Raw genomic sequence first — 21,758 nt, 5'->3', positions numbered from 1 at the left:
CGGGACTGAGGCAGGGATCCAAATGCAAGCTTTTATTAAAAGGTGAGCATGGTCGTACAGGCAGGGTCAAACAGGCACAAACAGGAACAGCAACGGCTAGGCAGAATCGTGGTCAGGATACAGGCAGTAGATCAGGGCAGGCAGAAAACGTTCACAAAACCAGGAATCAATAAACAATCCAGAGGGCAGGCAGCGAAGAATCATAAACAGGAAATCCAGACAGGAACAGGAACCGGAACAAATAGGCAGGACAATATACACAGGGGAAAACGCTAGGAAATGCCACACTGGGTAAACAAGACCTGGCCCTGAGCTGGTGTGTGTGTGAGTCTTATATAGTCCAGGTAGTAGGCTAAGCAGTATGTGTCAATAGATGATTGGTGGAGTGAGTGCATGTGACTGGCAGGGAGGATTATGGGAAATAGAGTCCAGGAACTGACAGGAACAGACGGTGATCGTAACAGAAACAAAACAAAACAAATCAATGCTATTGCTAAATCAATCTATCTATCTATCTTCATAAATCTAATTTTGACTGTTAAAGGTTAATTTGACACAATTAAAAATTTCACTATACCTGCTCAAAAGCATTTTTTAAATTCATCATTAATATTGCATTGCATAATGTGTGCTTATACAAACTGACAACCACAAGTGAATCACATTCATATATTTAATATGGACTAAAATATTTTTTTGTTTGCAATTTCAAATAGGCTGTATTTACATAATACGAATAACCTGACAGTCAAGTCATTTATACAGGTTTTGTGATGGAAACAATTAAGAAACCTTTAGAAAACAGTAAAATCATTGAGTTTCACTTAAAATATGTAATTTATTCCAATATCCAAATATGATACTAAATCCCACAGAAAAAAAAGGGTTTCTATTTGTAACGTGCTGTCTTTGAATTATAAACAAGACAAACATTCGCTGAATAAAGGTTTGCCAATACAAACATATTTATAGAAAACAGTTGACAATGAATAGACAGGACCAATAGCAGCAAAACACATCAAGTATTCAAGAATATCAAGAAGTTAGTCATATAACGAGGGATTAGGTGAGACACCCCAGGTGAATAGGGTAAAAAAAATTAACTAATAGATATCACCATACTTCCCCAGCTGATTGATTACATAAAAAATTGCAAACATTTTTTGTATTACAATTTATCTAAAATGTTCTGTTTAAATATGCAAATGAGCCGTTGTCTAATTAAATATGCACTAATTTGCATACATTTCTAAAACAAAAATCTGAATATTGGATGAAGTCAGGTTCAAAATTCTTGTTTAATTTTTTGGACATATTAAATTAAAAGGTTTTTACAGAAGGAATTTTGGACATCTCTTTTTATCACTCCATAACTCAGAATATACTATCAACAGCCAGAAAAAAAATAATTTTCACAATTTTTTTAGGAATAAAATGCTGTATAAATTGATATATAAATTATAAATCAACAAACCCCTCAGTAAAAAGCTTCAGAATATAGATAGGAATAAAACTGTAAAGTGTAGTGTAGGCATATAGTAGGATGTGTTATGTATCCTGATTGACTTTATGATTAGTTAAATCTGTTTTGCACATGCATCGCCACAGAGTTAGCCATTTCAGACAGTACAGGACAGCCTCTGTCTCGTTCACTTCACGTCTGTGGGCGTTACGCACAGCTCAGTGTGGCCCAGGCACGGCGCCAGGATTCCAGTTTTGGATGGGCCAGACCAATTGTGGGTGGGCCTTAAATTAAAAATGTTAAATAAAAAAAAAAAAACATTATCCAATCACTGCTTTACCTAAAAAAAATATTGACCAATATAGCCTACTGTTATATTATCTGTGCGTATACATAATATAGATTTTAATAGCTTGATGCTCTTTAAATATTTTTTTGCATTGTTAAAAGTTTCGGTGCCTAGGACAGACTATCCGCGATCGCTCTCCATGGTTTTGACCAAAGAATAGCACTTTGGAATCTCCATTACGCATGAAACATCATACCTGGGCTGCGTTTCCCGATAACATTGTCTCTTAGCGCGCTACGAAGACTCTTAAGGTATAACTTAACTAAAGGTTTACTACCTCTAAAGGTATATCATTGCTAGGCGTCTTCAGGGTTATCATCCACTCGCGAGGCATAGGCGCTGAAAGGCAGAGGCGCTGGCGCCCTCCTAGCAACGGCGCTGTTTTTGGAAAAACATGATTTTGACGACTTCATTAAGTTTTGTTTTATAGAAAACTCTTTTTAAAAGATATTCGTTTTGTATAAATTGTATTTTAATTTTGATAAATGTTTTATCAATCAATTGTCCGTATTTAATAAATAAGAAGCAAATATATAGCAGACAATGTAATAACCTTAGTGTAATTGACAAAATTACTAAAAAATATTTTGCTACCTAAAAGTTGAAGATTTTTTGTGTCACGCATACATGCATGTCTATTTTCCTCATATTAAATATAAAACGCATGTGGACTGATATTTTTCCAATGACTCCTTTATTAATGGAGTATATAAACAGACATTTCAATATATTAGTATTAAATGCATTTTCTGAGAATTTATATTTCAAGTTTTTACTGCAAATGTCGAAATGCGCGCTCTTTGGTCCATCAGTGCTTGAGTCACTGATCACATTAGAATAAAATATCTCATAATAAAATACAAAATTGACTGATTTATGAATGTATATGCATAGTTCTCATCAGTCGGAAATACAGATAAACGCTTTCATTTGTTGTATTTTTGATCCTGAAAGAAAACAGAACAACAAAAGAGCGAATCATAGGGCTACATGGAGTCTGTACGTGCTATGCTTCTTACGCGGACTTTTGGGACTCAGTTTTGAACTGGTGTCAAGGCGCAATGAATGAAATGCACAAATGGTAATTAAATAGAACCCCTGAAATGAACGAGGGTGAGCTGTTTTATTTTGGAACATGAAAATTCATACCAGTAATATAAAGCCACTGAACGAACATATAGAGCCCTATATTGAAATAGCATTGACAGTCAAAACATTTAAAGCTATGAACATGCTAGTAGACACATACGCTACTCAAAAAGTGCATTAAACCAAAAAAATTAATTCATGCATTTCCAAAGGTGGATCTTCTTTCAGTTGTTCGACTTGTACATTTTTTTATCAGAGTCGAGACATCGATTTCATCCAGGAGATCACTGTGGGCATCCATAATGGCCAAGTGCGTTAGTCTCTCCTGTGACATGGTGTTACGCAGCCAGGTTTTCAACCTGCGCAAAGTCCAGAAGGAGCGCTCTGATGCAGCGACAGATATGGGCAGGCACAAGCATAGTTTAATGAGCTTTTTCACCTCTGACAGCATGGAACGGGTTTGTGGTTGCACGGTTTGGAGAATGGGCACAACATCCCTAATTGTGTTAACTTCACGCCCTGTACAGATATCCCACAGTATGTCCAACTCATGACTTAGTCGCTCTCTTGTAAAACCGGTGAGTTTCAGAGAAGTCACATAATTTTTTTTTCCTTGAGCTGCCTCAATGATCTGCTCTCGCCCTGCAGCAACTTGGATTCTGACCTGGTCAAAACGCCTCTCCACTTCTGAGCACACCAGGTCCAGCGCCTCAAACATCTCCCTTTTCCACACGTTCGGATACACTGAATACAGAAATATTAAATAACCTTAGCCTACTACAACTGAAAAGACCAATTGTGTATTTTTTATTACAAACATTTACCCTCCACTTCGCTGCACTCTTGGTCATTGGCATCCTCCTCTTGTGTATAGCGAAAGTGTGCAGTTGTCTTGCTGCTGCACACTGGATGTGGCGGCTTCAGGTCGTAACGCTCTGCATATTGCTTGGTCTTGACCACAAGGTCAGTGATGGTTTCATCCTGTCGCAGTGTGCCCAGTTGTTTGCCAGGAGTTTGCCAGCTTCCATGGATCCTAGAGCTGTGGTTCCTTGAAGTGATCGTGCCACTGCTTCACATGGGGTAAATAGGGTTACGCAGGCAAACAAACCAAACACTGTGCGCATATTTGTGGCCTTTGTTAGCAGTCACAACACAACGGAATAAAGCTACAACACAACGGAAATGCTCCCGACGAGATTATTCTCGTAATTTAATGAGTTTATTCTCAACATTTTATTTAGACTTTTTTTCTCAAAATTTAACAACTTTAATCTCGAGAATATCTTTATTTTTTATTATTGCTTGGCCGTAATCCTCTTCCATATAAAAGGGCAACATATTAATAGGCTATAGAAACCAAACCAATTTGCCATTTAAAGTATTGTCATAGAATTTATGTGCTAAAGATGAATAGAAAAATATTGTGTCGACGTTTGAGAAATTTTATCATCAAATGGCATTTCCATCGGCTATATCGCTAAACATTTCGATGCGCTAAAAGTTTTTTTCCCAGGGTCCCTTCAACACACAGACCAGAAGTTAAAAGACGAGTACAATCAGAGTTATATTAAAGGTGCTCTAAGCGATCCTGCGTGGAGTAACTTCCTGTTGACGTTCGAAGTGTTGTCAAACAAAACAGAGGCTAGCTAGACCCTCCCTCCTCTTCCCCCTCCCCTCCGTGCTTCCTGAAACAGTCATGAACGCGCATTTAAAATCATTCTTGTAGGTCATTGGCTGGAGCATGTTTATTATGTTTCGTTGTCCAGACTGCACCAGGTAGTTTTTGTTGCCATCTTTGGAGCTTGTGCCGACTACAGAAACCGCATTTTTTACAGCTATGGGATAGTGAGGAGATGTTTGCTGTATGTGACAAAAAATGTTTTGGCCTAAAAACGAGTTACATCGCTTAGAGCACCTTTAATAATCACTCTGATGCTTATAATGGCAGTGCATGGAAACCACCAGTTTGAAGCTCAAAAAAGTGCATCTATCCATCTTAAACATACTCCACACGACTCCAAGTGTGAAAAAAGGCCTTCTAAAGCGAACCGATGCATTTGTGTAAGAGAAATATTCATATTTAACATGTTATAAAGTAAAATATCTGGCTTCCACCAGACCGCTGAAGGGTTGGAGTCTGGAATCCATTGCCGGCTCAAAATTTATGTTTCGAGTGAATTGTAATCAAGTTATTAATCAACATTTATATTTCTAAATATTAAATTATTTTACAAATCCTTTTCATCTTTAACGCAAGAGAATAATGATGATTACTGTCTGTACCTTTCTCTGAGAGAAAAGTACAACTTATCCGTAAGTTTTGGGAACCTTTCCTTTTTATACAGTAGTTCAAGGCTGGGCTAACTTCAACCTTGAAGAAGTTGTGAATCATGTGTAATTTTGTATGTGTGCTGTGTTCTGTACAGGTCAAGTATTGGTACTGATGACAGCTGGCATTCTGCTCGAGACCTGCAGATGCCTTGTCATGATCTAGAAAGACATCCTGTGCCTAAATCCAGGGTCCGAGCATCAGCATCATGATGGATAGACATATGCTTCTGACTATCTGTCCATGTATGGAAGATTACTATTTTTTTATTAGCCAATCAGAGTCATTTTAACCTAAGTAATGGCGTAGTTAGTGGACTCTATTAGAGTATAATTGTTGCTGTATTGAATGTGTGTGCAGAGCAGCCTACGAGTACGAGTACTACCAAGTACAAGTATCGATACTTTTTTAGTACTCACCGATACTGATGTCTATACATTTATTAATTTCTCTCTCTTATTTTAATGTTGTAGTTTTCCGCGCACAACACAGTTAGACTAATGAATGTAGGACAGCTTCTTTATTGTTACTCTAATGAGAAAAAGTTTTTATGTGCTTGTCACAAACTTAAAGAACAAAACTTTCCTTCAGAACACAATCTAAAGATGTGTGAATTACAGATGCTAAGCTGTCAAAAGGTGTGTTTTACTGCCTATAGATAGATCCATGGCTGAGGTTTTATTTTTTTAACCTTGTACGGAGGTTCTATGATCGTCTATATCAGACGTGCAGAATAACGTCATAAAAAGGTTCTTTCTGGCTCCTCAGTGGGCGTCTTTTCAACGTACATGTTTTGTGATGATGAAAAGATGTCTTCTGGACATAACTTTGTTTAGTGGGAGGGCATGGTTGGCTGCAAGTTTTTTGCAGTTCAATGAGTCAAAATCTGAAGTGGTGTTTTTTGGTCCCTCAAAGTTAGCCACATCTTTGGAATAGTCTTCTTCTGCATATCAGATCATGCAACTCGACAGAATGAGCTGTTGTATGCTTGAGTAATTTTTAGACTTGTAAAGCACTTTGGTCAACTTGTGTTGTTTTCAAATGTGCTCAACAAATAAATGTTGATTGACATATCTTGACTTTCAGAGACATTAGCCATCATTTATCAAACGATCCTACGCCAGAAGTTGCATAATGGAGCAAATGGCAACATCAACAGATGGATTCACACATCATGCACCTGCAACGCAGAGAAAAACAATAATATACAACTAAATATTTATCTATATTTTATTCAATCCAATTGGTTGCGCGGGCGCCTCACACACGCAGACGCAACATATCAGTTCTAGCGTTGCTAACTTTACATTTCAGTCATTTATCAGAAAATAAGTGGAGAGAAAGTCAACTCTGCACTCCCTTTATAATGCACTCACTCCCTGCACTCCTTGTCCGTTCTCTGTTGTGTTAACGTTATGTTTGGTGTTTCCTTGCCGTTGTTTGATTAAAGTTCTATGTTAATTGTGGAAATCCGTATCTGCCTCATCTCTACACCAGCATACCGTAACAAATATAGAAACGTTTGGATTCCTTCCGAATGAGAAAGGTAGGCTATGTGAGCCCAATTCAGTTTTGCTTTAAATAAATTCATTTCTGCCACTATAGCCTAATTTGTGTTTCAAATTATAATTTAATATATAACTTTATAGCTACTTATATTTCACTCTTGTTCCGATTTGAAGAAGATACATTTTAAAGGATTAGTCCACTTTTAAATAAACTTTTCCTGATAATTTACTCACCCCCATGTCATCCAAGATGTTCAAAAAGATGTCGAAAAGAAATTAAGATTTTTGAGGAAAACATTCCAGGATTTTTATCCATATAGTGGATTTCAATAGCTACCAACAGGTTGAAGGTCCAAATTACAGTTTCAGTGCAGCTTCAAAGGGCTTTAGACGATACCAGACGAGGAATAAGGGTCTTATCTAGCGAAACGATCGGCCATTTTTGAAAAAAATACAACCGCTTATGCTTTATAAACACAAAATATCGCCTTGAATGGATTTCCCGTTTCCACATTCTTACGCTGAATGTCCTACGCCTTCCCTATTCTACTTACGGAAAAAATGTAACTGGCGCCACGTTCGTTCCGTAAGTAGAATAGAATAGCCCATCACATTTCAGGGGGGTTCCACTGTAAAAATCACATTCCGGGGGGTAAAAATCCACATTTTTGGTGGGGCTTCCCTGGTAAAATTCGCATTCAAGTGCTAAATATCACGTTATTTGGGGTTGATTCAACCCACGGACATGAAAAACAACCTGCAGCAACAGTGTAAAAGTAGACCAATTCCAGGTGAAAACCACAGACTAGGCAACACTGCTTTTATAATCTACAGGTTTTTCTGTTGTTTTGTTTTTAAACACAGACATCAAGGATCAGAATATGAACCTCAACAATGGTAACAATCAAAGTGCTTCATGTTGCAGTGCATGATGAGAGCCAATCAAAATTCATCAATCATGACTCCCATCATGCACTGCAGCATGAATAAATTATGCAGCTGTAATTTTCATTGATTGTTCCTGTTTGCTTTTATTTTGCTGTTCTTTTGTCACAGTTCTTGAGAATCATATGCTGATTCTTGATGTCTGTGTGTTTCTAAACAGTAGCTTCTGTGCACAATGTATTTTTGAAATTGTTCATATTGCTGTTGGATCTCAAGCTGTAAAATCACAGGTCTACAATCACCTGAAATTACCTATCAAGCATGAATGACATCAGTGAATCAGGTCTCGCCATGACAAATGTGTTTTATAAATGCAAGTTGAAGCAGCCAAAAAAAAACTAATATTAAAAAAGGAAAGGGTCAAGAGCCTAACTAAAGTGAACACTGATCTCCATCATGGCGAAACCTTACATAAAAACATCAAGATCTAAACTTCTGTTAATTATCAATAAGAGGTTTTGTGTATGTATGACAGAAATAAAGTTAAACTGATTAGTAAAAAGTGGAAGTCACTTCTTGTTGTGCCTCTCTTTTTTTCGGTTCTTCTTGTTTCTCGTTCCTTCAGTGATTCTGCTTATAAACATCAGGTATCATCAATAATGGTCAATCATCACCTAATTATCTCATGAAGTTTAACACTGCTTCAGTGTTACTTTGAACCCTGTAGTGTGGACACATATGTACACTGAGGGGTGTTAATTTAACACTGAGGAAACGAGTGAATCGTTACATCCCTACTGGTTTCGTATTGATATCGGCCACATTTACACTGCATGGTTCAAGTGACCCAATTCCGATTTTTTTTTTCCTCCCATGTGGCACAGATCAGATATGAGCCACGACCGTGTAAGCAGGAAAAAAGCGCATGGATGCCAATATTCACAGATCGGTTTCAGGCCTCATTCATATGTGGAAATAAACCAGATATGAATTGGATACGTGTGTTTGCAGAGGTGATATTCCCCTCTAAATGCGACTCCTGCATCATTGAAAAGTGAATTTAACATTTCGCAGTACAGACATACTCATAACAAAAGAAACATCTCAAGTTGACTGGCAATAAAAGGTGATCTGACGTTGAAATGTGTTGCCTTTGAAATCACACTGAGTGCTTGTTGCCACTGTTGTCAGTGACGATTGACTCGTGCTTCAGCCCCGTTGTGGAGACTCTACCCATTCGTTCCATTGAAACCACATAATAAAAAGCACAAAAACTTGTACCTGCCCTTGATTATACAATCACTGATGAACGCATTTGGCTTTAATGAGTAGTATACTAGTATACGACGGCGGATTCGAACCCAGAAGCTGTGACATGTTTAACAATATCTACGCGAGTGTTATTCCTCTCGCACGCTTCGTGAAGAATTTGTATTATTTTGATTTACAGATCTAACTATTGCATTAAAAAGGTTTCTATATGAATTTCATGTGAATAAATTAAACTCAGTGTACCATTGAAATTGATTTGTGATCTCATATATGCTATTTTTGGTACATTTCACCAAATGCAGTGTAAAAAGGAGACAGGATACAGGTCACTTTTAAAATAAATTTAAGCACGTCGTCCATAAAATCGTAGCCTGGGTACCAGCCCGAACCCAGCCAACAAAATTTTTTGGATGGGAAGTTCGGTCTGGACTCGATCCATTGTGGAGTAATTATGCTCGGCTCCCAGAATGCCGAGCCAATCAAATTGCCAGGGCGGGCTTTAATCAATGATGGACAGGCTATCTGCGGTTACGTAACCACCCACGTCATCAAAGAGCGCTTGGGTTGAATTGGTTTTCACCAACGATGACTGCAGCTGGAGAAGTAAGATGTTTAGATTCCGCTATCACGTCTGTAATAAAAGAAATCGATAGGTCTATCCAATTGAGTGAAGAGTTTTTTTTTTTTTTACTGGTTCGGTTAAGACATGCCCCATAATTCAAGTGCAACGGAGCAGTATCAGACTCACATTCTGCCTAGAATATGAGAATGACAAAGTCAGGCTAATAAAATATATAATATATAATCACAAAATCGTCTCGGTTACATAGGTAACCCTCGTTCCCTGAAGGAGGGAACGGAGACGTACGTCGGACAGACCGACGAATAGGAATCTCGCTAGAGAGGCCAATCTACTTCGAGTGTAACTAAACGAGCCAATGCACATTGGCATGCAATCATATGCATCAGCTGCTTGCCTCGCAGCGCGGGTATATAATGAGCAGCAGGTGCGTTGCATCTTCAGGTTTTCGCTGAGGAGCCAAACCGAGCAGGCGGCAGCATCAGCAGGACAACGCCTGTGGCGACGGGACGTACGTCTCCGTTCCCTCCTTCAGGGAACGAGGGTTACCTATGTAACCGAGACGTTCCCATTCAGTCGGTCACGTTCGACGTACGTCGGACAGACCGACGAATAGGAATCCCTACCAAAGCGCCACAGGAGCTGCCCTCTTCGATCACTGTTGTTCCCAAAACCCACTCAGTGCGACAATTGGATAACGCTGGGAAAGCGTAGCCTTACATGCGATAAGGAACGCTGCGGAAGCCATATCCTTCCCCGAAGGAGTTATATGGATAAGTACATATGGACTAACCTTGTAGGTTGTACAACATATGGAAGAACTGGGGTGACTCCACTCGATGAGAGATGGGTTCTCCCAGAGGGAAAGACACGGGCTTCGTTTAGGAGCAGCCGTGGAAAAAGCCATATGGGATCCCCGTAGGGTCACACATATGGAACCCAGCCTAAATCCGGTTCTCAAGGATACAACGGAGTATAGGCCTGGCGCCAGACGCTCCGCCACGTCGGCTGCCGAAGGGTAACCGGAGGACTCAACAGGGTCTGCCCGTAGGGACTCTCTGGAGAATAGAATGCGCATGTAGCGCAGCAAGCCGACACTAAGCCGGGGCCTCTCCGTGCCTCTGACCTGAGGCGAGAACACGGGAGGAGACCGGCTCGACACGAAGGCTATAGTATCTAGCGAACGTGTTAGGTGTCGCCCAGCCCGCAGCTCTACAAATGTCTGTTAGCGAGGCGCCACGAGCCAGCGCCCAGGAGGATGCCACACCTCTCGTGGAGTGGGCATGCAACCTGAGCGGGCAGGGCACGCCCTGAGCTTGGTAAGCCAGGGCGATGGCATCCACTATCCAGTGGGCCATCCTCTGCTTGGAGACAGCCTTTCCCTTCTGCTGGCCTCCGTAACAGACAAAGAGCTGGTCTGAGGTCCTGAAGCTTCGAGTTCTGTCTAAGTACAGTCGCAAGGCGCGAACTGGACAGAGCAAAGCCAGGGCTGGGTCTGCCTCCTCCGAGGGCAGCGCTTGCAGGCTCACTACCTGGTCCCTGAAGGGAGTGGTAGGAACCTTGGGCACGTAGCCAGGCCGGGGTCTCAGTACCACGTGGCTGTCACCCGGCCCGAACTCTAGGCACGATTCGTCGACCGAAAATGACTGCAGGTCCCCTACCCTCTTGATGGAGGCCAATGCCACCAGCAGCAAAGTCTTCATAGAGAGAATCTTTAAGTCTGCTGACAGCAAAGGCTCAAAGGGAGCAATCTGGAGTGCTCTGAGCACCAGAGTAAGGTCCCAAGAGGGTATGGAGGGGGACGAGGAGGATTTAACCGTCTCGCCCCCTAAGGAACCTGATGACCAGGTCGTGCTGACCAACAGATTTGCCATCTATGTGGTCGTGGTAAGCGGATATGGCAGCAGTATGGACTTTGAGGGTGGAGGGGGACAGCCTACGCTCCAACCCTTGCTGCAAGAAGGAAAGCACGACTCTGATCGAGCATCTTCGGGGGTCTTCTCGACGAGAAGAACACCACTCGACGAACAGGTTCCACTTCGAGGCGTAAGCACGTCTCGTAGACAGTGCACGTGCCGAAGTGATGGTGTTAAGTACCTCAAGGGGTAAGTCACCTAGAACCTCCGCGTCCCGTCCAGGGACCAGACATGGAGTTTCCAGAGGTCTGGACGCGGGTGCCAAAGAGTGCCCCGTCTCTGAGAGAGGAGGTCCTTCCTCAGAGGGATGGGCCAGGGAGGGGCTGTCGCGAGGAGTGAGAGTTCTGGGAACCAGGTCCGGTTGGGCCAGTAAGGCGCAACTAACAAGACCTGCTCCTCGTCCTCCCTGAGATTGCATGCCCGTTGTACGTGGCACCCCAGCCGGTGGCAGAAGCATCTGTGAAAACCACAGCATGCCGGGACACTTGTTCTAGGGGCACTCCTGCCCGAAGAAACAAAGGGTCCGACCACGGACTGAAGGTTCGGCGGCACTCCTGAGTGATTGGCACCCGGAACGTGCCGCGTTGCCACGCCCATCTCGGGACTCGGCCGTGAAGCCAGTGCTGAAGCGGTCTCATATGAAGCAGACCGAGCGGTGTTACAGCCGCTGCAGCCGCCATATGCCCCAGGAGCCTCTGAAAGAACTTCAGTGGGACCGCTGTCCTACCATTGAACGTATTCAGGCAGTTCAACACCGACCGAGCACGTTCCTCTGTGAGGCGTGCTATCTGTTCGACCGAATCCAACTCCATACCGAGAAAAGAGATCCTCTGCACTGGGGCGAGTTTGCTCTTTTCCCAGTTGACCCGAAGCCCCAACTGGCTGAGGTGACTGAGCACCAAATCCCTGTGTTCGCACAACTGATCCCGAGACTGTGCTAGGATAAGCCAGTCGTCTAGATAGTTGAGAATGCGAACACCCTGTTCTCTCATGGGAACAAGGGCTCCCTCCACGACTTTCGTGAAGACGCGGGGAGACAGGGCCAGCCCGAAGGGTAGGACTCTGTACTGATATGCTCGACCTTCGAACGCGAATCTCAGGAATGGCCTGTGTCGCGGAAGAATCGAAACATGGAAGTACGCGTCCTTCAGGTCGATCGCTGCAAACCAATCTCGGGGACGGATGCACTCGAAAATGCGTTTCTGCGTGAGCATTTTGAACGGTAGCTTGTGAAGGCTCCGATTCAAAACTCGCAGGTCCAAGATCAGTCGTAACCCGCCGCTTTTCTTGGGTACAATGAAGTAGGGGCTGTAGAACCCCGACCTCAAATCGGCTGGAGGGACCGGCTCTATCACGTCCTTCGCCAGTAGGACTGCGATCTCCGCACGCAGAACAGGGGCATCGGCATCTTTCACTGTAGTGAAGAGGATGCCCCTGAACTTGGGGGGGCGCCGGGCGAACTGAATCGCATAGCCGAGCCTGATGGTCCGAAGGAGCCAGCGAGACGGACTGGGGAGCGCTAGCCAGGCTCCCAGAGACCGCGCAAGCGGCGGCACCAAGGGGACCACCGGCGTACCCGCCGCGGGGCAGCGAGGTGGAACGCAGGGACGCGGCCCGGGAGGCTCTCTGTGTGAGGCGGCCCGAAGCGGGGTCACAGTGTGCTGTGCAACACTTACCTGCTTCCACGGGTGGACAGAGGGGGCAGTCGAGGTTTTGCCTACCTGCTGCTGTCCGCTGGCGACAGAAGAGGTGGATGAGAGTGGTGAGGTTCTAGCCCTCCCACTGCTCTCCGAGCCCTCTTCGGACCCGGAGATAGAGGAAACTGCTCTTTTATTGAAAATTTGGGTACCGCTGGCCGTTGAGCCAGCGGCGGAACAAAAAGGGGAAACAAAAGATTCTCCACCCGGCCCTCCTCCGGGGGAAGGAGCGGTGCGGTCACCACCTCCTGAAGAGCAGTCCCGTCCATCTCCGGGTCGCCCGTCCTAGGGCCGCTTGGACTTGGCCTTGCCACCCTTCTTCTTAGGGGGTGAATGGACGGGCTGGGCACCCCGCCCGCGACCGGCTCCACGACGCCGCTTGGATGGAGGCTGCTGCTGCTGGGGCGTCGGAGCGGGGGCGGCTGCAGGGGGGCGCCCTCGGCGACGGGCAGTCTGAGGTGCCGCCGGCGGTGGAGGTGCAGCAGCTGACCGCCTCGGCAGGATGTGACTGATCGCCTCTGACTGCTTTTGTACAGCCGAGAACTGTTGGGCAAAGTTCTCGACCGCGTCGCCGAAGAGGCCGGTCTGGGACACGGGGGAATTAAGAAACCTGACTTTGTCGGTATCCCTCATGTCCGCAAGACACAGCCAGAGATGGCGTTCCTGGACCACCATGGTGGACATCGCACGACCCACTGTCGCTCGGAGCGCGAGGTCCGTCGCGGCACGAAGTTCTTGTAGAACTTGCGGATCGTGACCACCCTCGTGCAGGTCCCTCAGTGCCTTGGCCTGATGGACCTGCAACAACGCCATAGCGTGTAAGGCGGAAGCGGCTTCCCCACAGGCCTGATAAGCCTTGCCGGTAAGATCCGACGAGTACTTACAGGCCCGGGAAGGGAGAGACGGCTCCCCCCGCCAGGTGGAGTTAGGGCACAGTTGCATAGTAACGGCCCGTTCCACAGGGGGTATGCGCGTATAACCCTTAGCCGCTCCACCATCAAGGGTGGTGAGGGAGGAGGACCCACCGACACGGCTTCGGGCAGTAAAAGGTGCCGTCCACGTGCCAGTGAGCTCTTCATGCACCTCCGGGAAGAAAGGCACTGGGGTGGGGGGCTGAGAACCAGCCCTTGCCACCCCGAGATACCAATCATCCAACCTCGAGGGCTCGGGACACGGTGGAGGGTTCCACACGAGCCCGACCCTGTTGGCGGCCCGGGAAAGCATAGCCATCATTTCCGGGTCTGAATCGGGCACAGTCGTCACTCCCGAGGGAGGCAGCTGCGCCGAATCGTCATCCCCAGAAGCGTCAGGCTCACCCTCCGATGCAGCGATCGACATCCGGTCGTCTTGGGGAGCTCCGAAGGATACGGATGGTACACACCTCTGGGGTGGTCCACCGCGTTCCCCCGGCAGCTCTACTGGCTGCGGAGCGCAAGAGGGGTGAGGGTTCCTAGGGGGTTGGTTCCCCGAAGGAAACGCGCTCACCGTGATCCTCAAGTCACCAGCCCCGCCGCCCGAAGCAACCCTCTGAGGAGGATTGGAACGAGGCGTCGGGACCGGGACTCCACCCCTTTGCAGAAAGTGGAGTCTCGACCGCAGCTCCGCGACGGTCATCTTCCCACAATGGGTACATGACTCGTCCACAAACGCCGCCTCAGCGTGCCTTAAGCCCAAGCACGCGATACAGCGCTGGTGACCATCCCGAGGCGCCAGGTAACGACCGCATCCAGAAGCACACAAGTAGAACGACATCTTTAAAAAGACGCGAACTACTCGTGTAAGCTCTTTCAAGGACTGACTCTTTTAGGTGCTGAAGCACGCAGGGGAAAAGCCGCTGCAGCACAGACAGGGAAATGTGCAGCCTGTCGTGTGCACTCTCCTTGAAGGCGCTCTCTTACCAGCTGTAATAACAGCTTTTTAGCGCTCTAGGCGCACCGTTTCACCAGCCGTGAGAACGGCCTTCACGCTGATTACAGCTTTTGCTCAAATAAAAAAGGCAAAGAAAAACAAAGGAGAAATCGGCCCTGCTGCTGCGCTGTCCGCCTGCACCGCAACCAAGAGACGTCTCGAAGAGCAGACTCGTTCACACTCGTGGTTTCAGTAGCTATCTTCTTCAGTGTTGAGAAGGTTTGGCTCCGAAGCGAAAAGCTGAAGATGCAACGCACCTGCTGCTCATTATATACCCGCGCTGCGAGGCAAGCAGCTGATGCATATGATTGCATGCCAATGTGCATTGGCTCGTTTAGTTACACTCGAAGTAGATTGGCCTCTCTAGCGAGATTCCTATTCGTCTGTCTGTCCGACGTACGTCGAACGTGACCGACTGAATGGGAACGGAAATTACCATCAAGACCTGCAGTGTAAATGCAGCCTTGAACACAACAAAAATCATATTACAAATCAATTCAATTTATTCTGATAAAAATTTGGATATCATGTACATTTTTCATCATAGTTCAGTTGAGAAACATTGAAAATTGATTTTTTTTTTTTTTTTTTTTTTTTTTTTTTTTACAGTTATTCTGGAGCATCAGTCTTTGATTTTTGGCTTTTATTTACAATTATTTAATGTAAAATATCTAACTCACTTTGAATGATGATAAATGTAGATGTTTCTTTTTCTTTAAACTGTCATCTTAAGGAAAACAGCACTATTACATCACATGATCAGGTGAATTAAAATACACACAAGTGAGAAAATGTCTTTTATGAACAGATTGTGTTCCCAGTAATCCAGGGGTTTCAGCCTCATCAGCACATTTTAAATGTTTGTAGACGTGTCAGGTCTACAAATCATGAGGAGTTAATTCAGCCGGGTTCAACAAGAGAAACATCTGAAATGCGCTGATGATGATCCAGGATCAGTATGGAAACATGCAGTAGTCAAAGTGTGACGTTAACTAACTCTCCATAGAAACAACACACCCACGCTGCCCTATTTAGTGTTTCTCAGATAGTGAGTGAGTCTTTCAGCTTATCTGTTCTTTTACAGCAGGAAACAAACTAAAGGTTTAATATATGACAGTTTTCTAAGAGGTATTAGATAATTTTCTCTCCATTTGACTTCTGAAAGAAATGTCTGTATTAAAACATTTTTTTTTTGCTTGAATTTTTACATATACTGTACATAATACAGTACACTCAAATTGCTTTGTATTACTGATTCAATCTCCATTTTTACTATATGCTCACAAAATTTAGGTCAACATGTTAACAACCAGGGAATCTAATAAATTGGCATCTAATAAAATGACAAAAAATTGTGAAACACAGAAAGATAGACTGTGATATAATTTCTGCGTGATTCAGAAATATTTTAATAGAATGACTAATGGAAACATATGTGATAATATGATTGAAAGGTGTGATAATATGATTGGCAATTCAAATGACATCGCTAACAGAATTTTGTTTTAAGAACATTCTCTAAATATTCCGTGTTTGGTTCTGGGAACATAAAAAAGTCTGGTTTTCTTGACATTAGAGGAATGTGTTTTAAAAGGTATGATGTTCTTTCAACTTAATTTTGATTTAAAATTAAACATTCTATGAACTTTAACTTCTAAAATTCCAAGAACATATAATGTTAGTGGAATGTTATTTAAAGGTTAGTGTGATGTTCCTGAAACATTCTTTCAATCATTCAAACACCTGCTGTGAACAAGCACTGAAAGAAAGAGAAATAAGAACACAAACTACAACTTTCTTCAGCCACAGCCTTAGATGAACTGAAGATAAAAGACATTAAATCTCTCAAGGCCTGATTAAACAACTCCACAAACAGCATTACCAGCTTCACTTATTACTAACTTTATTTCTGTCACACATTTACAGCAGTTCGTTTTGAGAATTAACAGAGGTTTAGATGTTGATGTCTTATTGAAAATGTTTTGTTTGAAGTCGCCATTATGTAGATCAATGTTTGCTTTAGTTGAGCTCTTGATCCTTGACTTGTCGAGTTGCTTTTTTATCAACAATTGCAGGTGTTTCCCAAAAACATTTCTGTAATGCAGTGTTGCCAATATTTTACTGTAAAATACCTGGCAAGGTCTAACGGTGCATACTATAAGCGTGAAAACTGGAGTATACTTTTAACACTGTAATTTTTCTAGGATATACTTTTGATCTTCATGCTGATGGATTTCATACTGACAGCAAAATTCTCTTTCCAGTGGTACCAAGAAATACCAATGGCAAAATGAGTACCATCTTCTCCCCACAAATACACACCATTGGGATTTGCATTGTGACAGTTTGCATACCAAAATGCCCCGAGATACACTTTGGCACAGTTTTCTTCATTGGCGTCTTGGTCTTTGTCAAAGGTTGTGAACTTCTGATTATTGTGGGAGGTCAAAGAGTCGCCTGCAGAGTGGAGAAACATGATTAACATATTATATAACAGAGTCCCGTTTTGACTTCTTTTTCCATGTAGGTTTTGCAATAAACAAGGGATTTTCTGCTTAACAAGCTTCATTTTACCCAGATAATGTTATGAGTAACACTCACACTTTAGCTCCGTGAGGCCTCCATAGGGAGCAATGACTTATTTAGTGATGGCTGATTTCAAAACACTGCTTCAGGAAGCTTCGGAGCACAAATGAATCAGCTGTTTAGAGCGCCAAGGTCACGTGATTTCAGCCGTTGGCAGTTTGACACGCGATCTGAATCATGATTCGATACACTGATTCATTTGTGCTCCGATGCTTCCTGAAGCAGTGTTTTGAAATCGGCCATCACTAAATAAGTTGTTATCTTGTTTTTTGGTGCACCAAAAATATTCGGGTGGCTTTATAATATTAATATTGAACCACTGTACTCACATGAACTGATTTAAATGTGTTTCTGACTTCCAGGGGTTTTTTCCACCCCTGGAAGTCAGCCGACTTAATGTAGCACCATCTTGTATATGTTACATATTACCACGCTTGTTTGTACAGTTTTAACCACTTCCATTTTTTTCTGTGCTTCTAATATGTAAAGCTGCTTTGAAACAATTACCAATTGTAAAAGCGCTATATAAATAAATTTGACTTTTTAGTACCTTTATGGATCTTGAGAGAGGAAGTGACATTGCTCCCTATGGAGGCCTCACGGAGCCATTGGATTTCAACTAAAATATCTTAATTTGTGTTCCAAAGATTAACAAAGGTTTTACGGGTGTGGAACAGCATGAGGGTAAGTAATAAATGACATTATTTTCATTTTTGGGTGAACTAACCCTTTAAATTGAAATTATAAAAACATTTGTTAGTGCATGATCAAGTTCACATTAACTCCTATAAATGAAATTACCCTACCTGCTCCGCCATCAGTGAATCCTGAAACACGCAGTTTATATCCAGCACATTCACAATCCACAGAGAAGGACGAGTACAGAGCAAAACCCTTCCTTCCTTCAAAGTCCTCCAGATCCACTCTCAGCATATACTTCCTATTACGTGACAGCTGGTAAATGTTCTCCAGCCCTGTTCAGACACACATAAAGAACATGTTCAACTAAACACATGATCATCCACACAAATGGACACACGCTGTGAGACCTTACCCAGCCAGTATTCACCCTCCACATTCCCAAATCCTCTCTTGTACTCTTTCCACGGCCGATAGAAATTCACACTGCCATCCATTCTCCTCTGAATCACCTGTGATGGATTTATATAGAATAAATGATTCATGATGTATGTTCTGATGTGTGTTTAATGATCTAAAGTCACATTTGTACCGTCCATCCTCCGTTGTCTTCATCTTTCCCACCTGAGATCATGTGACAGTAAACCCAAACAGGAATGTCACCTGCTGGATAGATGGTGTAAATCCCACTGACTGTTTCTCCTGAGTTGTAGATGTCAGAACAGTCAAATGGCATTAATTTACAGTCACTGCCCAATACAACTGGGAGAAGAAATGCAAAAAACAGCATCATCTACAAGAGACACAGAGAAAGAGATAAGTGAACCTGTTACACGTGTATAATGAAGAAATCATAGTAAAATTAAATGTTAATCAGGAGTTTAGAGTAACTGACACAAAACAAGCAAATGAACTTACTGCCATCTTCTGAAACTTTCCTCTGTAGTTCACAGATAGAGATTTGTTTCAATCTAGAAAGTAATATAAATGTTTTCATATGTATATCTTTATCTGTTTATTTTCTTACCCTACTGTAAGGGTAAGAAAATAAACTGTAAGGTAAACGAAGTCAGGTAAGGTAAACGAAGAATAAAACAGTAACTCACCGTTTGTGTTGTTCAGTCTGACACAAACACTCTTTTTATATCTGTCAGATTCTCAAGCTCCTCCTCTGTGTGTTTATGTAAATGTCCATTATGAAGCTTGGTAAAATATCTGTTAGAAAACTTCATACAGCATAAATGAAATTTTAATATGAATATTTTAAAATTGTAAATATGGAAATGGTAAAATAAGGAAATGAGTGTCACAGAGAGAAATCTGCATTATTTTGTCACAGCACTGTAAAAAAAAAAAAAAAAAAAAAAGTATAGTTTCTTTAACTTAACTTTTTGAGTTATCTTTTTACTTTGACTCAGTTAAGTTCCACTTAGAATTTTAAGTTTTTTCAACTTGACAAATGTAGTTATTTGTATTGTAGTTAATTAGTTTAAAAAGTTTAGTAGAATAACTTTAAAAAAGTAAGTTCACTTTACTTTTGTAAAGTTATTCCGACTAAACTTAGTTAAAAATAACTACATTTTTCAAGTTGAAAGTACTTAAAATTCGAAGTAAATACAACTTAACTGAGTCAATGTAAAAAAAAAAGATAATTCAAAAAGTAAAGTTAAAGGGTTAGTTCACCCAAAAATGAAAATTCTGTCATTTATTACTTACCCTCATGTCGTTCCACACCGTAAGACCTTTGTTAATCTTCGGAACACAAATTAAGATATTTTAGTTGAAATCCGATGGCTCTGTGAGGCCTCCATAGGGAGCAAGTTAATTTCCTCTCTCAAGATCCATAAAGGTACTAAAAAAAACATCAAAATCAGTTCATATGACTACAGTAGTTCATTATTAATATTATAAAGCGACGAGAATATTTTTGGTGTGCCAAAAAAAAAAATATATATATTATATTTATATGACTTATTTAGTGATGGCCGATTTCAAAACACTGCTTTAGGAAGTTTCGGAGCACAAATGAATCAGTGTATCGAATCATGACTCAGATCGGGTGTGTCAAACTGCCAACGGCTGAAATCACATGACCTTGGTGCTCCGAAGAGCAGATTCGATACACTGATTCATTTTGGTGCACCAAAAATGTTCTCGATGCTTTATAATATTAATATTGAATCACTGTACTCACATGAACTGATTTAAATATGTTTTTAGTACATCAATGGATCTTGAGAGAGGAAATGTCATTGCTCCCTATGAAGGCCTCATGGAGCCATCGGAATTCAACTAAAATATCTTAATTTGTGTTCCGAAGATTAATGAAGGTCTTACGGGTGATAAACAGCATGAGGGTGAGTAATAAATGACAGAATTTTCATTTTTGGGTGAACTAACCCTTTAACCCCTTAACTGTCACCGTCCCACAGGTGGGACGTTTGCCATTACATATTTAAAACAGTAATATTCTATACTAAACCTAAATGAATCTTGACAAACTATATATCATTTGAAAGCTTAGAATCTCTAGTTTACATATTTGGTGACTGACATAGGAGCAGTAATTTATCAATTTGCAACAAGCATATTTTCATACTCATAAGGCATGTTCAGACCTTTATTTTGAAATTGCAATGAACATGAAAAATCATTAAAGATTGGTTGAAACATGTTTGTTTTCATGCCAAGAGTTCAAAAGATAACATCCATTCAATTTTTTGAGAAAAAAAAGTCTGAAAATGTTTTTAATAGGAAAAAAAATACATTTATGATTGTGGTGCCGATCTATAACCTATGCCTACATACATGTTATTTTTATGTTTATTAGAGGCTGAATTCATATCAAATTCTGCCAAAATTCCCATACTACTTCTATATAGGATATCTACTTCATAAATTGTATGAAAATAATGGAAATATATGGTTCAGATCACTCAAACCATATATGGAAATGGAGGCGCCTTTATATGGTCAGTAATGGAGCTTGGTTATCATCTAGTGAAAAAGTGTGGTACTGCGCCCAAACAAAATCTTACTGAAAGCTCATTTTTTGAGATATCAACCTGAAATTTGGAACACAACTTGTTCAGATTTTTGGCTTTGATTTCCTTGCAGCTTTAGAGTAAAACTTGTTTTGTAAAATATATATTTTATGTAAAATATAAAATATTATATTTTTACATTTTACATTTTCATAAACATAAACTTCTATAACTTTTTTTCTGTTTCACTTACATAAGTTTTTTCACATCTACAATAATCTGCCAAATTTCATCTTTAAAACAAGACCAGCCTTTTGTCTATACTCCAAAGTATGCTTGAATTACAACCATTTAAGTTTGGATAGTGCATTTTCTTGTCTAAAAAAAAAAGTGGGGGTGACAGTTAACTTTCAGTTTTTTTACAGTGTATTATTTGCAGTAGAAACACTAAAAAAAAGTAGTTTTTTTTAATGTTTTTTTTTTTTTTTTTTTTTTTTTTTTATGGGGTACATTAATACAAGCAACTTAGACTGTAAAAAATTGTGCTGTAAAAT

At 41.8% G+C, this 21,758-nt stretch overlaps 2 protein-coding genes across 2 annotated transcripts; both read right to left on the bottom strand.

The window, feature by feature from the left end:
• Positions 1–698: 698 nt before the first annotated feature.
• LOC137025297 (uncharacterized) lies at positions 699–13,900 on the bottom strand. The gene is made up of 3 exons (XM_067393304.1): positions 13,734–13,900; positions 3,725–3,969; positions 699–3,644 (listed from the first exon to the last, which is right to left on the bottom strand). The coding sequence occupies exons 1-3, from the start codon at positions 13,898–13,900 to the stop codon at positions 3,097–3,099; spliced, it is 960 nt and encodes a 319-aa protein (XP_067249405.1). The 3' UTR covers positions 699–3,096.
• Positions 13,901–16,881: 2,981 nt separating this feature from the next.
• LOC137025040 (microfibril-associated glycoprotein 4-like) lies at positions 16,882–19,314 on the bottom strand. The gene is made up of 5 exons (XM_067393059.1): positions 19,139–19,314; positions 18,813–19,013; positions 18,636–18,732; positions 18,388–18,555; positions 16,882–17,452 (listed from the first exon to the last, which is right to left on the bottom strand). Exons 1-5 carry the CDS (start codon positions 19,142–19,144, stop codon positions 17,196–17,198), a joined length of 729 nt encoding a protein of 242 aa, XP_067249160.1. The 5' UTR covers positions 19,145–19,314; the 3' UTR covers positions 16,882–17,195.
• Between the last annotated feature and the right edge of the window lie 2,444 nt (positions 19,315–21,758).

Source organism: Chanodichthys erythropterus, chromosome 8 (assembly GCF_024489055.1).
Source record: "Chanodichthys erythropterus isolate Z2021 chromosome 8, ASM2448905v1, whole genome shotgun sequence".
NCBI classification, from domain to species: Eukaryota; Metazoa; Chordata; class Actinopteri; order Cypriniformes; family Xenocyprididae; genus Chanodichthys; species Chanodichthys erythropterus.
This window is presented reverse-complemented; position numbering and strand designations above follow the sequence as displayed.